The 22,377-nt window shown below is 41.1% G+C and overlaps 1 protein-coding gene across 1 annotated transcript in view; it reads left to right on the plus strand.

The window, feature by feature from the left end:
* The first annotated feature begins 15,147 nt into the window (after positions 1-15,147).
* The window catches only part of TTC7A (tetratricopeptide repeat domain 7A), a 324,338-nt gene continuing 317,108 nt past the window's right edge, over positions 15,148-22,377 (plus strand). Inside the window, exon 1 of the mRNA XM_063443923.1 lies at positions 15,148-15,330. Coding sequence (XP_063299993.1) covers positions 15,195-15,330 — 136 coding nt within the window. The 5' untranslated portion in view covers positions 15,148-15,194. The remainder of the gene's footprint in view (positions 15,331-22,377) is intronic.

Below are 22,377 nucleotides of genomic sequence, written 5' to 3' on the forward strand. Positions count from 1 at the left end.
ATACTAAATCCCAGTCCCCGCTGCTACAAAATCCCAGCTACCCTTCTACTAAATCCCAGCACCCCCTCTACTAAATCCCAGCACCCCCCTCTAGCCAACAAGCAGACTCCACTTACATTGCCGCTGCTAGTATGCGACTCCGGAGTCCGGCCTCTGGTATACCCCAAATGGCCCTGCCCACACCCTGTGCCAAAGCGGATCCTCCTGCTACTTCTTGAAACCCTGTGAAGGTGGAGCATGTCGACATCACATTGGAATGTGACCAGGGACATATTAGCCGCGAGGCAAACAAGGCATTTGCGGCTAACTGACAATCCGGTCGGGCAGCGCTGGCGAGGGAGCACTTTCCCCTGAGCTCTTTGCTCAGCTCCCTTGCGCGCCGTTGAGTGATACCGGGAGCCGGTGCACCTCTGTGCACCTCCAGGTCCTCCACTGTCTAGCCAAGGCCATGGCAACACTGACTGATACACACACACTGACAGACACACACACACACTGACAGACACACACACACACTCACTGACAGACACACACACACTCACTCACAGACTGACACACTCACTCACTGACAGATACACACAGACAGAGAAACACATTTGCACATTCTTGCACACACTCAAATCATTCCCTGGGGTCCTCACTGCTCCCTCGTGTGCAGTTTAGTGATGCCGGAATATGACATCATATTCTGGCACCCGGCATCACTACAGACGGCACGCGCGAGGGAGCAATGAGGAGCAGAAACACTGAGCTCCCGCGCTGCCGCCAGCGTCCTTCTTCCTCTCCGGCCGGGTAAATTTTAGCAGAGTAGGCACATGCAATGTGAAGAAAGCAGGTGCCTACTCTGCTTTAACTCTAATCATGTACTCGCGGCTCGCTGGGCCGCAAAGATGTCAATTGTGGGCCGCGAGTTTGACATGCTTGCATTACATGTAACAAATATGTATTCGTGAGGTGTGAAAATAAATACATTAAATGTAGAAAGCTGCATCTCTTTATATTCCGTTTACAGGACGGAGTTTCTCGTTGTTTTGATCTGAGTATCTCTCCTCTGCTGGCTTTCCTCAACTGTCACAATGCACATATTAAAGGACCCTCTCTATACTCTGTATTTTATTGATTTCTTTATATCATACCCAGCTTGTTTTATTGTATGAGCATCTCTGTAGTATGCTCAGCTCTCTCTATTGTATAAGTATCCCTGGGAGTAAATCTTTGGGAGTAAAAATCTAGGGGAGGTGTCTGGCACCCCACCATCTTAAAACTTCACCACCAGCTACTGCTGCTGTGTCCCGTACAGTTTAACCTCTTATTGACGTTAGGCCGTGCTATGCTGTCCTACAAAAGGAGGGCTTTAATGCGGTTAGGGTGGCATTGCATGTCCTAGTGACTGGGCCTTCCTTGCAGCCTTTAAACTTATCCTCCTCACCGTATCTGCGTCATGTGATTTTGATGACATAGCAATCTCATAATTCGGATCGGCCGAATGCAAGATTGTGTTGTCAGGCAAATCCCACAACATATATTTAATAAAAGCACATAATTAAGTGAAACAAAAGACATAAAAATATATATTTTAATATATGTATGTGGAGCAGAAATGAACAGAGTTATGGTGGGGAAAAAGGTGATTGGAAACCCTTTATACCTGAAGTCAATGGATAGTAAATACATTGTTAAACACAGATCGGCACACATCAGTCAAGCCATAAGATTTGCTTTTCCCATAGAAATCTCACATTTGCTGTTACAAGGGACTCTGGGTGAGTATATGCACATGCATTCAACAAAAAAACACTTTTATTGCCAAATTCATTTCACTTTATGCAAGAATTCCTTAGAATATATATCTGACGTATATACCACAGCTTTGATACACAAATTCAGGAAGAGGTGCAAAGCCAGGTAACCATTCACGGACGGACATTTAATGGTTAATGCAACTCATCAGCATGAGGTTAGTTACTGGCTTGCTGTTGAGGCTTGGTGTTACGTGTGGAGCTCAAACCAAAAGAGTTATGGTGCACCTCTTCCTGAGGTTTTGTTTCAATGCTGTTGTATGTAGCAGACATAAACCTCTAAGAAATCCGTGTATAAAGTGGAATAAATTAGACAAAAAGCTGGTTCTTTGCTGAATATGCTCACCCAGAATCCCTTGCAGTAGTAACAGCACTGCAAATATGAGATTTCTGTGGGAAAAGTAAGTCTTATGGCTTGACTGGTGTGTGCAGATCTGTGTTCAGCAATGTCTTTACTATCCATTGACTTCAGGTGCAAGGGTTTTGTAATCACCTTTTTTCCCCACCATATACAGTATCTCACAAAAGTGAGTACACCTCTCACATTTTTGTAAATATTTTATTATATCTTTTCATGTGGAAACACTGAAGAAATGACACTCTGTTACAATGTAAAGTAGTAAGTGTACAGCCTGTACAACAGTGTAAATTAGCTGTCCCCTCAAAATAACTCAACACACAGCCATTAACCCCTTAAGGACCGCTGACGGTTCAGGACTGTCAGCGGTAAAACGTGCGTTTGGACCGCTGACGGTCCTGAACCGTCATAACGGTTTTGAGCAACTTACCTGATCGCCGTCGGTCCCACGGCGGCGATCAGCTCTCCTCCCGGTCCAGGGGGACTGCCTGTCTGCCCGGGCAGTCCCCCCTCGGCAGATCAGGACCCCACGGCCATGTGATCACTCGATCACATGACCGCAATAGGGGTCTTTGTATCTGCCTGCAGGGGGACTGTCTGTGCTGACAGGCAGTCTCCCTGCAAGTAAAAAATCATAAAATAAACTGTAAAAAAAAAGAAATCAGTGTAAAAAAAATAATAATATGTGTATATATATATGATATATATACATGTATTATATCTATATATACCTATATATAATATATGTATATATATAATATATATAATGTCACACTAAGTGTATTTTTATATTTATATATACGTATATTAATATAAAAATACACTTATATTTAAATTACACACGAATATATACAATATATATAATAACTATATATATGGTATATATATATTATTATAAAATACAAATAATATGTTAATAAAAATAAATAACAAAAAATAAAAATAATTTTTAATAATTAAAAAAAAATTATATATATATATATATTCAATTTTATTCTAACAGTATTTTGATATTGATATATATATATATTTATATCAAAATACACTTAGAATGTAATGATATATATATCTATGTATAAATAAATAAATAAAAATAATACGAAATATACATATGTCCACATACAAAATTACATTAATAATTTCATAAATATACACGTAGACGTCAAATATATAAATATGTATATATATTAAAATTCTACGTGCATATTTATGTAATATTTTTACCTAATTAAGTAATTTTAATGATTGCAATTTGAGGGACCTGCCTGCCAACCCAGGCCAAAAGTCCAGATAATTTAATTTGCTAGCACTGTGCTTAACCCTGTAACTTTCTATGACACCCTAAATCCTGTACATGGGGGTACTGTTTTACTCGGGAGACTTCGCTGAACACAAATATTAGTGTTTCAAAACAGTAAAACATATCACAGCGATGATATTGTCAGTGAAAGTGAAGTTTTTTGCATTTTTCACACACAAACAGCTCTTTCACTGAGGATATTATTGCTGTAATATATTTTACTGTTTGATACACTAATATTTGTGTTCAGCGAAGTCTCCTGAGTATAACAGTACCCCACATGTAGAGGTTTTATAGTGTTTGTGAAAGTTACAGGGTCAAATATAAGGCTTGATTTTACTTTTTTTTTTTTAATTGAAATTTGTCAGATTGGTTAGGTTGCCTTTGAGAGCGTATGGTAGCCAAGGAATGAGAATTAGCCCCATGATGGCATACCATTTGCAAAATAAGACAACCCAAGGTATTGCAAATGGGGTATGTTCAGCCTTTTTTAGTAGCCACTTAGTCACAAACACCGGCCAAAGTTAGCGTTTTTTGCATTTTTAACACACAAACAAATATAAATGCTAACTTTGGCCAGTGTTTGTGACTAGGTGGCTACTAAAAAAGACTGGACATACCCCATTTTAAATACCCTGGGTTGTCTACTTTAAAAAATATGTACATGTTAGGTGTGTTTCGGGGATTTATGACAGATAACGGTGTAACAATGTCACTATTGATACATTTAATATATATATATATTGAAACAGCAATTTCCTACTTGTATTTATAGGCCTATAACTTGCAAAAAAAAGCAATAAAGCATGTAAACACTGGGTGTTTTTAAACTCGGGACAAAATTTTGAATCTATTTAGCAGTTTTTTTCATTAGCTTTTGTAGATAAGTAAAAGATTTTTCAAGTAAAAGTCCAAAAACATGTTTTTTTTTTTATTTTTCACCATATTTTATTATTTTTTTTAAATACAATATATGACATAATATAAATACTGGTATGTAAAGAAAGCCCTTCTTGTCGTGAAAAAAAAAATATATAACTTGTATGGGAACCGTAAATGAGAGAGCGGAAAATTACAGCTAAACACAAACACCACAAAAGTGTTAAAACTGCTCTGGTCCTTAACGTACAAACATCGCAAAAACAGGCCGGTCCTGAAGGGGTTAATGTCTAAACCGTTGGCAACAAAAGTAAGTGCACCCCTAAGTGGAAATCTCCAAATTGGGCCTAATTAGCCATTTTTCCTCCCCGGTGTCATGTGACTCGTTAGTGTTACAAGATCTCAGGTGTGAATGTGTGTTAAAGAAGGTTGTAATGACCCTGAAACTGAGCTGCAGCACGGTGGGCAAGACCATACAGCGGTTTCACAAGACTGATTCCACTCAGAACATGACTCTCCGTGGTCGACCAAAGAAGTTGAGTGCACGTGCTCCGCTTCATATACAGAGGTTGTCTTTGGGAAATAGATGTATAAGTGCTGCCAGCATTGCTGCAGAGTTTGAAGGGGTGGGGGGTCAGCATGACAGTGCTCAGACCATATGCTGCACACTGCATCAAATTTGTCTGCATGGCTGTCGTCCCAGATGGAAGACTAGGGACATGGATTACTGGAACCATGTTCTTTGGCCTGATGAGACCAAGATTAACTTATTTGGTTCAAGCGTGTGTGGCAGCAACCAGGTGAGGAGTACAAAGACAAGTGTGTCTTGCCTACAGTCAAGCATGGTGGTGGGAGTGTCATGGTGTGGGTCTGCATTAGTGCTGCCGGCACTGGGGAGCTACAGTTCATTGCGAAAACCGTGAATGCCAACATGTACTGTGACATACTGAAGCAGAGCATGATCCCCTCCCTTCGGAGACTGGGCCGCAAAGCAGTGTTTGAACATGAAAACGACCCCAAACATCACCTTTACCTTCAGCTTCTTTAGCAAGGCAGTGGTCGTCTTGGAGGTGTGTTTGGGGTCGTTATCATGTTCAAACACACCTCCAAGACGACCACTGCCTTGCTAATGAAGCTGGAGGTAAAGGTGATGGACTGGCCAAGCATGTTTCCAGACCTAAACCCTATTGAGCACCTGAGGTGCATCCTCAAATGGAAGGTGGGGGAGCGCAATGTCTCTAACATCCACCAGCTCAGTGATGTCGTCATGGAGGAGTGGAAGAGGACTGCCGTGACAACCTGTGAAGCTCTGGTGAACTCCATGCCCATGAGGGTTAAGGCAGTGCTGGAAAATAATGACCACACTGACACTTTGAGCCCAATTTGGACATTTCCATTTAGGGGTGTACTCACTTTTGCTTCCAATGGTTTAGACATTAATGGCTGTGTGTTGAGTTATTTTGAGGGGACAGAAAATGTACACTGTTATACAGGCTGTACGCTTACTACTTTACATTGTAGCAGAGTGTCATTTCTTCAGTGTTGTCACATGAAAATATATAATAAAATATTTACACAAAATGTGAGGGGTGTACTCACTTGTGAGATACTGTATATATGAATTTATTAATATAATTTTACGTTTATATTTATGTGTTATTTTTACATAATTATGTGATTTTCTATGGCAGAAAGTCCATAGATTTTTTTTTTAATTTGCAAGCCCTATATATGACCATGTAACTATCCAAAGCTCCATAAAACCTGTACATGGTCATGGGGGTTACTGTTGTACTTGAGCCATCACTGGACACAATATGTGCATTCACAGTTAAAATGCAATGCATTACTTGAAAAACTAAATTTCTTAATTTCTCACACTTTGTTTTACATTTTAATTATATTAAATTATGTATAATGTGAAACGAAAGCCCTATTTCTCCTGAACAAAATGTTATATGATAAGTTTGGTTGCACTTAATATGTAAAAGGTGAATTGTAATTGAACAGAGATATAGCTCAAATTAAGGGGTTAACATCTCTAACGGTAATACTACGGAATCCTGAGCACAAACAGTTTACCTTTCTGACTCCACTAAGATGGGGGTTAAATCACGCACGCTGGTCGTAGTGATGACTGAAAGGACCAAGGTTTACACAATGACAGTGCTGTGCAGATTCTGTTTACAGGATGGAGCTTCTCTTTACTGCTGGCTTTCCTCAGCTGTCACATTGCATATATTACAGGACCCTCTCTATAGTCTGGATCTGTGTGTGCTTAGACCAAAGGAAAATCTATCTGCAGATCAAAGGTTTTCATGTGCACTCGTACATCATCCGGACGGTGTAGGATACTAAAGAACCAGTTAACAAGGATGTGTAAATGTAGATTCTATCTCAGAATGTCTCGGAGTGCATTAAAATTCCAGTGGTGTTCAGTTCAGATGTCTTTCTCATTGATCCCTAGGCATTGCACAATAGACACTCTCAATATATTATTATTATTATTATTTTCTTATTTATATAGCGCCATCAGATTCCGTAGCGCTGTACAATGGGTGGACTAACAGACATGTAATTGTAACCAGACAACTGGACGTACCGGAACAGAGGGGTGGAGGGCCCTGCTCAATGAGCTTTGATTCTAGAGGGAGTGGGGTATAGTGACACAAAGGGTAAAAGTAGGGGTAATGAAATAGGTTGTTAGAAAAGTATTCACTGAGGGCTTAGTAGGTAATTTTTGACAGTTTCAGGAGAGGAATATTTAGAACATTTTTCCTGAAAAAAGAAATACCAGCATGATGCCCAGTATGCATATAACCAGTTATTATTATTATTATTATTATTATTATTTTATTTATATAGCGCCATCAGATTCCATAGCACTGTACAATGGGGTTTACTATATATCTCTTTTTTTTTTTTTTGTAAATATGATTTTTATTCGCGTTTGCAAAGATTAGAACGTAATGAGCAGTGAGACTCGCAGGTCTCCATTGACATAGTAAGTGTGATAACGAGTATACGTCATGCGAGAGAATGAGTGTTAGTAATAGTGAGGGTTGGCAACAGAATTGTGAATGGTCGACATTTGGGCTCGCAGGCCCGCGTTGTGGATGGACTTGCAGGTCCTTTATCATATTAAGTTCAATAACAAGCGTACAACATGTAGGAAGATCAATTTTGAAGTTGCAAGTATTGATTTTGAGTAACACTAACAATCAGCGTTTGGGCTCGCAGGCCCCTACTGTGGGTGGTTTCGCTTGTCCCTTGTGTTATCTTTGTGTTTACAAGTTTCCCTTCCTTTGTGTTTGTGGTTGACAATGAGGTTCCCAGGTCTCTGGGTGTCTCGAACTACTGTTTATCTTATGTCTGTTTTTAGGGGGGGTAGTCTGTGACCTAGTGACTGTACCGTGTTCGTGAATCCTTCTCTTGGTGGTGGGAGGGGTTACCCTCAAGTCTGTGTACGACTGTGGGGTTGTCCGCCCGTAGGTCTCGGGCCCCAGGGGGACTCGTAGTTCCTTTTGTTTAATTTGCTGTGCTGTGGGGTCTAGGGGGTTTTCCCTGGTATTTCCGGCTGTATGGTACTGTCCTCATTTCTGTTATGTCCCAAGTCATTCTCTCGGGACCTGTGAGGGATTCCTGTTGTCCCGTGTGTCCCTGTCGGTCACCCGCCCTTCTTGTGTCAGGGTCCGTGATGGATAAGGTTCCCCTAGGCATCGGGCTCCGCTCCCCTCCCCTCCCCTCAGTTCTATCGCAGTTTGCCCGCTTCAGTCTAGTAGTTGGTCTTCTGCGTTAGGTATTTCCCTGCTCGCATTTTCTATTGTGGTAGTGGTCCCTATCTTGGGTTATGGGGGTAGGGGGGGAGTGGGGAAATGTTTGGTTGTCGTTAATCTGTCTGCGGTCAGGGTCTGCGGTGAGTGGGTGTCGTATTCCGTCTTTGTCATTAGAGCCGTAGTTTGTCTGTGAAGTCCGGTTTCATCGTTGTCAGCAACCAATGTGTCCAAATGTTGAGGTAGGCTTGATGTCTGCCTTTGGCGGACTTGTGGAGGTCCTCAAGGGATCTCAGTTCTTCCATTCGTGAGAACCATGTCCCCAGCGGTGGGGTTACTGGTTGTTTCCAGTATTGTGGGATAATTGACTTGGCCGTGTTCAGAATACATATAGTCATTGTTTTCTTGTATAGGATCCGGGGGGCCCTGGTGTGATGCAATAGCATTTCGGCTGGGCTCAAGGGGGGTGGGTCGTCTGAGAATTGTTTCAACATTGTGTGTATTCCCTTCCAGTATGGGACAATCTTGTCACATTCCCACCAAATGTGTAGAAGCGTGCCCCTCGCCGCTCCGCATCTCCAGCACAGTGGAGTGTGGTCTAACGTTATCGTGTTAAGTGTCGCTGGGGTGCGGGGTGTGTTAAGTAGCAGATTTTTTCCCATTCCGCCTCGCTAAATGTGCGGTTTAGGGCCTTTTCCCATTTCCCTTTGAAGTTTGGCTGTGCTGCTGGTGTCTGTGTCAGTAGTAGCCTGGATATGATGGATACTCCATGGGAGATTGGGTCTGGGTTTAAACATATCTCTTTGAAGGCAGTAGGGGCCCGTGCTAATATTTCCCCCTGTGGGAGGGTTGCTATGTAACTCTGAATTTGTTTATATTTCAGGCGTGTCAGGAGTGTGTGTTCTGTTGCTCCTCTCAGGTCGTTGAGTGTCGTAGTGCCTTTTGACGTGTAGACGTGTCTAAGTCTGGGTATGGGTTCTTGGACTAGTGTTGTGAATGCCTTCGGGTCCAGGCCTGGGGGGAAGTCTGGATTGTGTATCATTGGGAGTAGAGGCGTTGGATAGGATGTGAGACCATGCCTCCCTTTTGTGCGATGCCACTCTTGTAGGGTGACTCTTGTGTAAGGGGGGGTCTTCTTTCCCTCTTGTTGGGGTTCCCAGGGGGGGTTAACTATATTTTAACACCAACATTTTAACACGCTTGCAGGACTTCTCGCGGGTGGCTCCTTTCCTTTGGAATTGCCTGCCTAAGACCATCAAGCGCTCCCCTAGTATTCAATCATTTAAAAGGTGCCTCAAAACCCATCTCTTTAGGAAAGCTTATGTCCTCTACCTCATGTACCTGTCTCTTGCTCTCTCCTAAAGGGCAGCACTTTATTCTCTCCTCCAACTCTGCTTCACTCCACCTTGTTTGATTGCTACCTCCTGTCCTTTTAGGTTTTACGCCCTACCTCCTATAGACTGTCTGTAAGCTTGTTTGAGCAGGGCCTTCTTCAACCTATTCCTGTAAGTGTTTGTACTTGTCTTATTTATTGTTAAATCTCCCCTTTGATAACATTGTAAAGCGCTACGGCACTATATAAATACCAATAATAATAATAATTAATAATAATAATAATAATAACAACATGTCTCCACTTAACTCTGCGTGTGCTGTTTTGTTGGGGTTATGGCAACAATAGGCTTTTGACTCTCTCATTGTCTATTCTCTTAGGACTTAAAGACATTTAGGAATGAGCAGCCATGTTGTGAAAATGTGTGCACAGACAGAGGCAAAGTTGACAGAGGGCTCTAGGCAGCAGCCTTTGGTCCCCTTATAATTAATTCAGCTATGCACAAGGGGAGTACATTTCAGGAAACCTTTAAAGGGACACTGTAGGCTCCCAGACCACTTCAGCTAACTGAAGTGGTCTGGTTGCAGCGTCCCTATTTCCAGCAGCGTCCCTACATTCCAGCTCTAAGTCTGCCCACAGTGGCTGTGTACAGCCACTATAGTGCTTTCTGATTCGAAATGGTCCGGTTTCTGACGCTGGACATCCTCAAGCTCTGCATCAGCGACAGATTTTTCCCCATAGGAAAGCATTGATTAATGCTTTCCTATGGGCAAATCCAAATGCGAGCGCGACCATTGTCTTGCTTGCATGGCCATTGTCTCGCATGAGTATTAGGAGGAGCATGGGCGGAGCCTGACTCAGCGCCAAGCTCATCGGCGCTGGATTCAGGTAAGTGACTGAAGGGGTTTTAACCCATTCAGCACCACAGCAGCGGGGGTGGGCGCGAGGGAGGGGGGCTTTGTTTTCCTGGTAATATAGAATCCCTTTAATACAGGACACCTGGACCCCTGATTTTCTATATAATATGTATTATGTGATGTCTGTGTCAAATCAATTATTGCCAAATTCCAAAAATCAAAATTCCCTTTTTCAACAATAACTGACCATAAATTTTAACATTTTTGAATCCTGGAAAAATAAATAGAAATATAATATAAAAAAATATTAATATAGACATGGGTAAAGCTGGTTTTACTTTACTTTCATAATCCTGCCTGTGTGAGCTACACCCGACTGGGGCCTTAATTTTATATTTTTGGATAAGCTTTCCAAATGATTTAAATATTACTGGATAAAATGCCAGTAATACCTTTTGTGTCACTTTACCCCACTCCCTCTAGCATGTAAGCTCTTTGAGCTGGGCCTTCAACCCCTCTGTTACAACTACATGTCTGTTTGTCCACCCACTGTAAAGCGCTGCGGAATTTGTTGGCGCTATATAAATAATAACATAATAATAATAATAATAATAATATTGTTAAAAAAACATTTATAATTTATTTTTCAAAGTATGCATTGGTATATATTTGCATATATAACATATTTTTGGATATTTTAATGTTTTGAAAAAGTAATTTTAAAAGTTTATCCAAAAATATGAAATCGTTTGCAAAGCTAATTCAAATATATGAAATTGAGGCCTTGATTGGGACGAATGATAGAAGAAAGGACTGGGTTGAGTCTATTTACCAGCATCATGGTAAATATCTCCAGTAGTTATAAGAAGATCTCTCCTCTCTTTGGGAATATTGGACGATATCAGATCAGTTTCTCCCCCTTCAAAATATATTTGAACTACAGATTGGGAGAGGGGGGCGTGCGGGGAAAAGGGAGACAGAATGTCCCTGAAAGTTTAAAAATTCACATTAGGAAAACTGTTGTGAGAGATTACCCAATTGGGAAACCCTATAATATCCCTTATCACCTCCTGACTCCATGAGTTTCAACATGGAATTTCATGTGGTTGGTGTCCCTAGGAGCGGGGGGGGGGGGGGGGGGGGGGGGGGGGGGGGGGAAGGCTTGGAATGACAACACGAATATAACTAAAGAAGAAATATACATTTTTCAATGGCATTATGTGTCAGCTCTATATAGAAGCCAGACTTGTATTGATGTGATGCATAATGCGAGTATTTAAAGCAACATGGATTTCTAAAGCCATGTTAAGCGAGTTACAACTGTATGTAACAAATATTGAAAAATTATGTAATGGGGGGCGGAGCCTGTCAGCCAAGCAGCTCAGTCGCACTCTAGACGAGCTCTGGGCCAAAAAGAGCAAAATCCTGAAACCGAGCCACTTCATGCCTGCTTTTGAGCCCTAGAGACAAGGACATACCACCACAGTGCTGCATAAGCAGAGCCGAGGTCAAACATCGGCAGGTTGCAGCCAGGGGATCGATCTGAGGCCTACATGCGGCCTACACACATGGCGCGGGGGAGGCGGCCGCTCCCTCAGCCGACTGTGGCCCACATCGCTGACGATCTCCCCGGCACACTCCATTCCCCCGCCAGAGATTGACATCCCGGCGCAAGCAGCCCGCGGCCCAGGACTGGGGCAACATACTCGACTTACCAGCAACATCGAACCCACGAGGCACAATATGGCGGACGCCGCATGTAACCCAGCGCCGGGGCCCCAACTGCCACCTCTTTCAGAACGGCTCGACCGTCTACTCGCAGATTTTTGGGCCAAGCTCGCTACCACCGGGGATGTCCCGGAGGAAGCCCCACTGACAACTAGCCCACGAAGCTCCAGACGGCAACCTGCGACTGTAAACCGGGCCTCGGGGGAGAACTGGAAAGCGGGAAGTCGGAGGAGAGCGAGCAGACGGCAGTTCAAGCACCTTACCCGCCGACCGGTGGTGGGTCTCCCAAATTCCCAATGGGGACTCACTCCGTGGTCGCCCCCTTGGAGCACCTTGCACCTCTGGGTGAGCACTGACCCATGTGGGAGAAGGCACCGGACTGGAAGACCTCTAGCTACCCAGCGTGAGCCAGCCCGGCACAGCACCCTTACGAGACAACAGACCCGCACGGGAATACCCTGCCCTACACGCCCTGATGCACTGGACGCCTCCCGCCCACACAAGCTCGGTCAGCAACCCATGGGACCCCGATATCGAGAGCCGAACACGACCAGAAGGGGGACCTGGGCAACCAAAGCCTCGAACAGGAGCCTGAACGGGAGGGAGGGCGCAGCCTGGATTGCCCGGGCTTCATCACTCCTCAGAGGGGAATAGGCTGAAATGGATGTCAGACACCAAGCCAGTGACCAGGGGTACCCAACAAGGACGCAGCACAGCATGTGATGTGGACTAGTACTCCCTAAACTGTTGTTACCACCCTAGCTCTCCTGGACTACTAACCAACAGATAAGCATAAAAGCCATGGCCTGGGCATAGCGTGGCAGATGCCTATAACTACTCTTAGTTAGCCTGTTTTTCCTGAGCATACTTTTTGACTAAGCACACTAGTTTTGCTCTAGTTAATCGTGTAACTTGCATGTCCTGTTAAGCAGAGCAGGGAAAAATTATTGCAAAGCTACATCAATGTATATAAAAATGTGTAGCATCATCCCATGCCTAACTAGCTTGAACCCAGCTCAGAATAACGGCTCAACCAGGCTGTGTTAGCATAGTAAAACTGATTAGCAACACTCAAATATCTAGAACTACTCTTATGTTATCTCATGTTATTTTGTTATGTTATGCTTTATGTGCTCAAGCTACTCATATCTTAGTGCTAGCATGATGTGAAACCATTTACCCACCGCTTAGGCAGACAAGTGAGATTATTATTATTATTATTATTATTGCCATTTATATAGCGCCAACAGATTCCGTAGCGCTTTACAATATTTTGAGAGGGGGGGGATGTAACAATAAATAAGAAAATTACAAGAAAACTGACAGGAATAATAGGTTGAAGAGGACCCTGCTCAAAAGAGCTTACAGTCTATAGGAGGTGGGGTATTAGAAACATTAGGATAGGAGATGTATTACCGTTCGTTGATCAGCCACGTGAGAGCTAACTAATATAATTTTGAATGTGGATTGTATGCTCAAACCTTGTTCTCCAGCTTTGTCTCTCCTCTACCTACTTTTCCATGACATGTACATTTCAACAAGCACAACTTTCAACAATTTGCATACTGTTAACTATGATTGCATGTATTAGTACGCATACCTACTCTTGTATGTGCAGCTTAAACCTGTCATGACAATGTTTACATTGATATGCCTGTGACTGCTGTCGTGGCACAACAGGCTTGCTTGTAACCCATAATGCACAACAAAAATAAAGAATTATAAAAAAAAAAAAGTATGTAATGCATTACATAGAACAAACTCTAAAGTGGTGATAGTATTGGCTGTAGATAGACATGATGCGTCAGCTAGAAGAACAAGCAGTATCACAAATCAAAGGTCAACACCAAGGAAAACAGACACGTCACAGAATACTTAGTGAATGTCACATAACTAAAGAATCCAAAATGGATACAGAGTGGAATTAGAACCTCTATAACCTGTGTACATTGTGAGCTTTGGTAATCTGGTAACGCCGCTGCTTCGAAACGAACAGGGTTAATTACTAAGAGTAACTGAAAGAATTGGACGTTTTAGGTTTAAAATAGCCCAAATGGAAATCTTTTCATATTTTCAATTATGTTTTTATGTATTTTGGCCTAAAATTTAAAATTATCTTTGAATTCAAAATAATTCACACATTAACAAATTATCCTTAGGCAACATAGGGAGACTGTAGCTGACCTGCCTCAAACACTCTCTTCTATTTGTATTATAAAAGATGCTATGCAATGTCTTTTTAAATAAACCTTTAAGCTTTATACAGCCCTGCTTACTTTAAGTGGGTTGCAATGCATATTTTATTACGATATAGGATTTAAAGGTTGATTTGCTTTGACAGAATTATTTTGTTATTACTTCTTAAGAGATGTACATTGTATGCAGGTTCTGTGTATGTCATCCTATCATACGCATAATGTGCCTCCCTCAATGGCATAGAAGCACAGTGACACATGATTAGAGTGATTTACATCATATGCCAGGCAGTGCCTTGACAGAATGACAAGAAAATCAGACAAAAAAAAAAAAACAGATACAGAAATACTATTAAAGTGTGCAAAAATCTATTTAATAGTAGTGGTGGAATTGCTTATTTAACACTGTCAAGACACTTTGTGCAGGGTATAGCTTCATACATTAATGGTGTATTATTGTAGGTAATATTTCACATATATCCATTTAATCATTACAATCACATATTAAACACCTTTTGGTGCACAAATCACTCTAAAGAACACATCCATTTTAGCATTCTAAATGAGAGTAATATAAAAAACAGTGATACACTTTTTGTTGAATAAAATTGGGATATTTTGCAAGCTTTCAGAACCCTGAGGTCCCTTCCTCAGAGTGATATAATGCAGAGTGTATGGTTTGCCAGTCTGACTTGGGTTGGGCACCTTTGTGAGGTGAACTCCTGATTACAGCTGTTAATTAGCTGTGTCTGTACCAGCCTGGCACTAACTGTAGTGATACATTGAGACATACAAGAACAAGGTGTCTGGCCAAGGAAATAGAAGGGACCAATCAGAGAGAGGCTTTGCAACTGCAGCAGCCAATCAGCGAGTGAGTGTAGAGCACACAGGAGGGGAGGAGGAAGCAGCTGCCTGGGCTGAGAATGTTGCAGAGAGTTGGATTCTCTCACTGTGTGACTGGGATGTGAGACCATGGCTTCTAGATCATCCCTCTCCCATCTGAAGCTGGAGGCTGAGATAGAGCGCTGCAGGGCTGAGTGTCAGTGGGAGAAGATTCATAGCCTGGTCAGGCAGCTCTCCCCCAAGGCTCAGGAAAGCAGCAGCTCTGGTGAGTGAGATTGCTACAGAGTCACAGCTCCTCCTGCTCACAGTAATCATTCCTTGACTCCAGTGAGTGCAGGCTGATGTCAGGACCTGGTCACCTCTCAGAGCAGAGCTGGGTGACATTGGTCTTGGCAAGCCAAAGATTTCTCAACTATAGTTCTCTATCGATGAAGGCAGGCTAAGCATCATGGGAATTGTAGTTCAGGAACATCTGGAGTACCATCGCTGCCCTGGAGTTATCTCATTACCTCTGGTTGTGCAGAATGTGTGAGAGCCCTCTCTACAAATCATAGAATAAATCAGCTTGCACAATCCGGCTTGTTGGCTCAGTGTAATCGCAGTGATTACAGAACAGGACTAAATTGTGTAGGTTTATTCTTCCAGTTATCATCTGGACTGCAACTCTCATGACACTTAGGCAGGGCAGTGACTTTGGCTGAGGGTAATTGTAGCTGGCTATTAACTTACAGGTTTCTCAGTGTCACGTGACTATCTAGCCCACAGAGTGCAGTAGTGATGGTATTTGGCTGATGGTCCACACCTACAGTGTGTGTGTGTGTGTGTGTGTGTGTTTGTGTGTGTGTGTGTGTGTTAGCCGTCTTATGGTTCAATGTTTCCTGTCATGGCAGGAAGCTTCGTCTGATCTTGTGAGGGTGCTAGAAAATAAACCCTTTCTGTTATCAGAATTCATTTGCAGTAAATCATTCCTGGTGTATCTATCTGCTCACTATACACATCATGTACCCCTGATACACTGCGGCATGCCCAGCAAGCTTGTATAATGTGACTGTGGTTAGACATTGTGTTACAAACAGAGGTTTTAGTGATTGTTTTGGATTGGAGTGACTGTGCCAGCTTCCTGTACCCACACCCAGGGGCTCTACTTTGTTCCTGCCTACCTGGATCAGAGTATATTATAGTAAGGCTGGGTGACCTGGCAGGACCTAGCTTGGAAGGAAGAGATACAAGCTTTCTTCCTGTATATATCTTAAGATATATCATTCTGGGCTTTATGCCTGACTTTCTTTTTTTTTTTTTTTCATTTCTCTCCCTCTCCTTACTTTGTGACAAAGCCAAAAACCCATGACACATGCATTGGTCATACACATTTACAGCTTGAATAAGAGACTGTTTTTGCACTAAATCGTCTGTAAAGATTAAGATTGTGAAACTTTCTTAGGTAGGTATATAATATATGTAATTATTGCATGTGTTATACAAACCTGCCACTGCTCTGAAGTATCCTGTTACATGACCTAACCCTAATAACTGCTCTCCTATCTCTATGTATAATCCCTCTCTTTAACTTCTAAATCCGTGCTACACCCATACCTTATATCTGACCATGTCAACCATGTAGCTCTGAGCATATATTGTGAATTCCTGTTTGACTTCTTTCCCCAATCCTACATTTTGATAGCTACGTTTTTAGGAGAAATCATGACCCACGATGTCAATGAGCGCATGAAATGACAAAAATTCTATAGCACTATAACACCTAAATGTAGGGATTATTGTATCACTCCCAACAGAGTTCCCCTCTATCACTATCAATGCAATGCAAGCAGATCATTAAATAAGCTTGTAGTCCAGCAGTTCTGCCCAAATCCAGCAGTACATCCCAGCTCAAGACGTTGGATCTGCCCCTGTTCTAGGGACTTATGCTTGCATCACTTTAGGCCAGAAATTCCCTATTGATAATAGGTTGTATCCTCTATCAAACAGAGATAAGAGCTACTGGATTTCAAAGTAAAAAGTTATCCTTTATTCTCTGTCACTCATCACTTTAGAAAAAGGACAATCTAAGGAGTGAGTTGAAATGGTTATTCCAGGATTGTCTTGTACGATGCAAGTGGAAAGGTTCTATAGTTATTGGCTAAAGTCAGTTTACCAGACTACACATATATACACAGGTATATTTGCACCTTAGTCAGCATTTATATATTCATTACATGGACATCAGTTCCTGAAACATCTCATTACAAAATACATATAGAACAGACTCAACTCTCAGCCAGTAGATGGTATTTCAAATTATCCCAAACTCGTTAAGCACAATTATTGTGACAGAAAAATCAGAAGTGCAAAATCTTCTAGAATGTTATTGCTTGTTGTAACATTAAATGGGCACTCCATTTTCCAAATACAATAAATCACTATTCAGTAGATATATCCTCAAGGAAAACATGCATGTATTTGATTATGCATTTATTCATTGGCAGTATATCTAAAAACAGCTTGCAAAAGCTACAGATCAGCAACCCTTCTAACCGCCCAATCATAGACTCCCCAGAGCAGCTCAATGAGAAGTCTTTGCAAGACAGGTTCTCTGGGCAATTGATGCCTCTTGAGTTTAGCCCAACTGAGTTAAACAAACCAGGAAGTAACTGGACCTGGTGTCCATTTCTATTGAAATCTGCACTTTTTGTAAAATGAAAAAAAGAGGACACACTTATTACACATAAAGTACTTTCGGTTTCTGGAGTGATCCTTTAAGAAGTCATAAACATTAAGGTTCTAGAAACATGAAAGACATCCCGTTATTTCTCAGGCACCATACTTTGCTATAGGCATTGTACAGTTAGGCATATCATTTTTCCTGTAATCCTCCACATCTAGATTAATGTGTTGGACTGTTGGATGATGACACATGAGTCTAGAAAACATGGATTTCTCACTCCAGAGACCCAAAGATTTCAATACTTCATCTGACACTTGTCATGCTGTTTAGGGGCTTGTGTGCTGTTAGGTGGTGTTACATTAAAGACTACCCTAAATACATTCTTGTGATGACATTGTGTCTGTTAGCAGTTTGGAACTCAACAGTGAGTGTTGCAAACACAAATGATTTGTGGATGAGACAATTCAGGGCACCAAAGCCCTGTTCTGTGGGCTTGTTTGGTGGTCACCTTATGTCTGAGCAGTTGTTCATGGATTGACCAAAACTTCTGTAAACCCTGACCGTTTTCATTAAAGGGACACTCCAGGCACCCAGACCACTTTGGTCTGCATTGCCGCGCATGCGCATTAGCTCTCCCCCGCCGCCGGCCACGCATGCGCAGTAGGTCTCCCCCGCTGGCTGACGTCGGCAGGGGAGGAGCGTAGGCGTAGCCTGACCCAGCATCGAGGTTTTAACCCCTTCAGCAACTTGAGATGGGGGTTGGGAGGGAGAGGGGACCTGTAGTGCCAGGAAAACGGTTTGTTTTCCTGGCACTGGAGTGTCCCCTTAAACAAGAAAAGTCAGGAAAAAAAATATTTATATATTTTAAATTTTCTCTATTATTCTCCTCTTTTTTTGTTGTGAGGAGGTCTGGTCTGCTCTTGAATGTTTCTGTATGAAAAGTTGCTGAAAAAAGTTTAAACTTTTAATAGGAGTATAGCTCTGTGAAAAATAGCCTGTACCGATGAATATATATACATTTCCAAACCAAATCATTACGTTTCCCCTAAAGTAAGTATTTTCCTTTAAATTGTAATATAAACCTCAGACATATACGCAACGAAAAAAACAAAATATTTAGGTCCATCATCCAGTCTCCAAAGTCCACTGCAATATCACTGATTAAATTTAGTAGTAAAATGCATTAGTAATTTTCCTGTGTTATGTTTAGTGGTTTAGTGACTAATCTTTGAATCTAATAATAGGACTCCAACTGGAATATATGCATAATGCAAGATTCCCCACCCATCAGTAGAAGTTGGAGGAGATTAGTACTTTTTACATCTTGCTGAATTTTTTGCAAAACCATGTTTTGATGAAAAAAACTTCGTAAGTACTTACACCAAGTACCAGATGGAACATTTCTCTAGATCTAAGGTCATACTGTAGTTTCAGATTTAATTATGGAGGAACATCCAAGCAAGTTTCCTGCCAAGGTTATTCTGCTAGACAGTGCTGGAAATGTGGATGATGGCTCTACTTCCATTAAATGAACACCGCAGGCACAGAAACTACGTCAACAGAATGAAGTGGTTATGGTTACTGTAGTCTGTGGGCGTTTACCTGCTCAGTTCCCGGCAGTCTGCAACCCAACCACCAATTAAAGAAATCCATACCAGTGATTAGGGCAGCGATTGGCTGAGAGCGATTGGCTGAGAGCGCTAAGCTGACGCCCTCAGCCTATCACTGTCTGCATATCTCTGCCTCTGCCATTTCATCATTGGAGTCCTGGCTTCAGGCTGTAGGGACCAAGAATCTCTGCTAAAAGGTTAGTATACCACTCACCAGTGCATCATTTATAATGGTTTCCTTCAAAGGCAAGATGCTGAATGAAAGTAACAGAAGGTCATTAAAGGAACACTATAGTCACCTAAATTACTTTAGCTAAATAAATCAGTTTTAGTGTATAGATCATTCCCCTGCAATTGCACTGCTCAATTCACTGTTATTTAGGAGTTAAATCACTTTGTTTCTGTTTATGCAGCCCTAGCCACACCTCCCCTGGCTATGATTGACAGAGCCTGCATGAAAAAAAACCTGGTTTCACTTTCAAACAGATTTAATTTACCTTAAATAATTGTATCTCAATCTAAATTGAACTTTAATCACATACATGAGGCTCTTGCAGGGTCTAGCAAGCTATTAACATAGCAGGGGATAAGAAAATCTTAATTAACCCCTTAAGTCCGGAGGGCGTACTATTACGTCCTTTTAAAAGCGGCTCTAAACGCCGCCGGACGTAATAGTACGCCCTCCGGTTTTTAGTAACTTACCCGGTCGCCGGCGGTCCCACGCCGGCGATCGCGGTTGGGGGGACTCCCAGGGAGCCCCCCCGCGGCACATCTTCCTCCTCCGGTGCCTCCCGGTCATGTGAGAGTGAGGTCCTTGCGAGGACCTCACAATCACATGGCCGGTATAGCTGGCTCAGGCATTGCCAGCAGGGGGACCAACTGTAATGACAGTTGGTCCCCCTGCTGGCTGAAAATAAAATAAAAATAATGTTAAAAGTGTAAAAAAAAAAATTTATACTTAGATCATATATATATATGTTATATATATATGATCTAAGTATATATATACACATATACATACACACACATACACCGTCTAGGTGTATTTTAATATTAATATATATATAATTATATATATATATTAATAACAAATTACACGTAGACTGATACAGATTAAATATATATATAATTATTGTTATATATATATATTTATAAATAATATAAAAAAAAAAAATATGTAAATACGTAAAAAAATAAAATAAAATAAATAATTAAAAATAAAATATTAAAAAATATATAGATGTGTTTTATTTCGTTCTAACTGTATTGTGATATTAATATATATATATTTATATCAAAATACACGTAGAACGAAATAATATATATATCTATATACATAAATATATACGTATATATCACTATATATATACCTATATATAAATAAAAATATTAAAAAAAAATATATATATATATACGTATATATACACATATGTATATATATACATATATTAATTCTACACATATATTTATGTAATAATTTTACATAATTAGGTATCCTAATTAATTACAATTAGCGGGACCTGCCTGACCACCCATGCCGAAAGTATAGGGAATATAATTTGCTAGCACTATATTTAACCCTATAACTTTCCAAGACACCATAAAACCTGTACATGGGGGGTACTGTTTTACTCGGGAGACTTCGCTGAACACAAATATTAGTGTTTCAAAACAGTAAAATGTATTACAATCATGATATCGCCAGTAAAAGTGACGTTTTTTTCATTTTTCACGCACAAACAGCACTTACAGGGACGATATTATTGCTGCAATACTTTTTACTGTTTTGAAACACAAATATTTGTGTTCAGCGAAGTCTCCTGAGTACAACAGTACCCCTCATGTACAGGTTTTATGGTGTTTTCAAAAAGTACAGCGTCAAATATAAGGCTTGTGTTTAATTTTTTTCACATTAAAATTCGCCAGATTGCTTACGTTGCCTTTATGACCCTATGGTAGCCCAAGAATGAAAATTACCCCTATGATGGCATACCATTTGCAATAGTAGACAACCAAAGGTATTGCAAATGGGGTATGTCCAGTCTTTTTTAGTAGCCACTTAGTCACAAACACTGGCCAAAATTGGCGTTTTTTGCATTTTTCACACACAAACAAATACGAACGCTAACTTTGGCCAGTGTTTGTGACCAAATGGCTACTAAAAAAGACTGGACATCGCTTATTTGCAATACCTTGGGTCGTCTACTATTGCAAATGGTATGCCATTATGGGTGTAAATTTATTTCCTGGGCTACTATACAGTCTCAAAGGCAACGTAACCAATCTGGCGAATTTCAATTTCAAATGTAACACGCTATATTTGACCCTGTAACTTCCCAAAACACCATAAAACCTGTACATAGGGGGTACTGTTTTACACGTGAGACTTTGCTGAATACAAATATGTGTATTTTATTGCAGTAAAAGCAAACAGTATTATGACATTGACAGTTAAAATGTCATGTAGAACGAAAAAAATAAAAAAAAATCTTATTTTGTCCCATTTTTTTCATATTAAATTATGTTTCATAGCTAAATATTTGATATTAAATGAAAGCCCTGTTTCCCCTGAATAAAATGATATATAATAAGGGGGGGTGCATTTAATATGAAAGAGGTGAATTACGGTTGGACAGACATATAGCGCAAATGCCAGGTTTTGTTTACGTTTTGTTTCGTTCACAACTTGTACATTTGGCTGCGGTGTTAAGGGGTTAAACAGAACTTGCAATAAAGAAGGCCTAAATAGGGCTCTCTTTACAGGAAGTGTTTATGGCAGGCTGTGCAAGTCACATGCAGGGAGGTGTGATTAGGGTTCATAAACAAAGGGATTTAACTCCTAAATGGCAGAGGATTGAGCAGTGAGGCTGCAGGGGCATGTTCTATACACCAAAACTGCTTCATTAAGCTAAAGTTGTTCAGGTGGCTATAGTGTCCCTTTAAAGGGACACTTCATATATGATCATAGTAAAGATTAAAATAAGTAATACTAAAGCTCATTTTTAAACTATTTAGGGAAAAAAGCAGTTAGTGACAGTAG

Source organism: Pelobates fuscus, chromosome 2 (genome assembly GCF_036172605.1).
Source record: "Pelobates fuscus isolate aPelFus1 chromosome 2, aPelFus1.pri, whole genome shotgun sequence".
NCBI classification, from domain to species: Eukaryota; Metazoa; Chordata; class Amphibia; order Anura; family Pelobatidae; genus Pelobates; species Pelobates fuscus.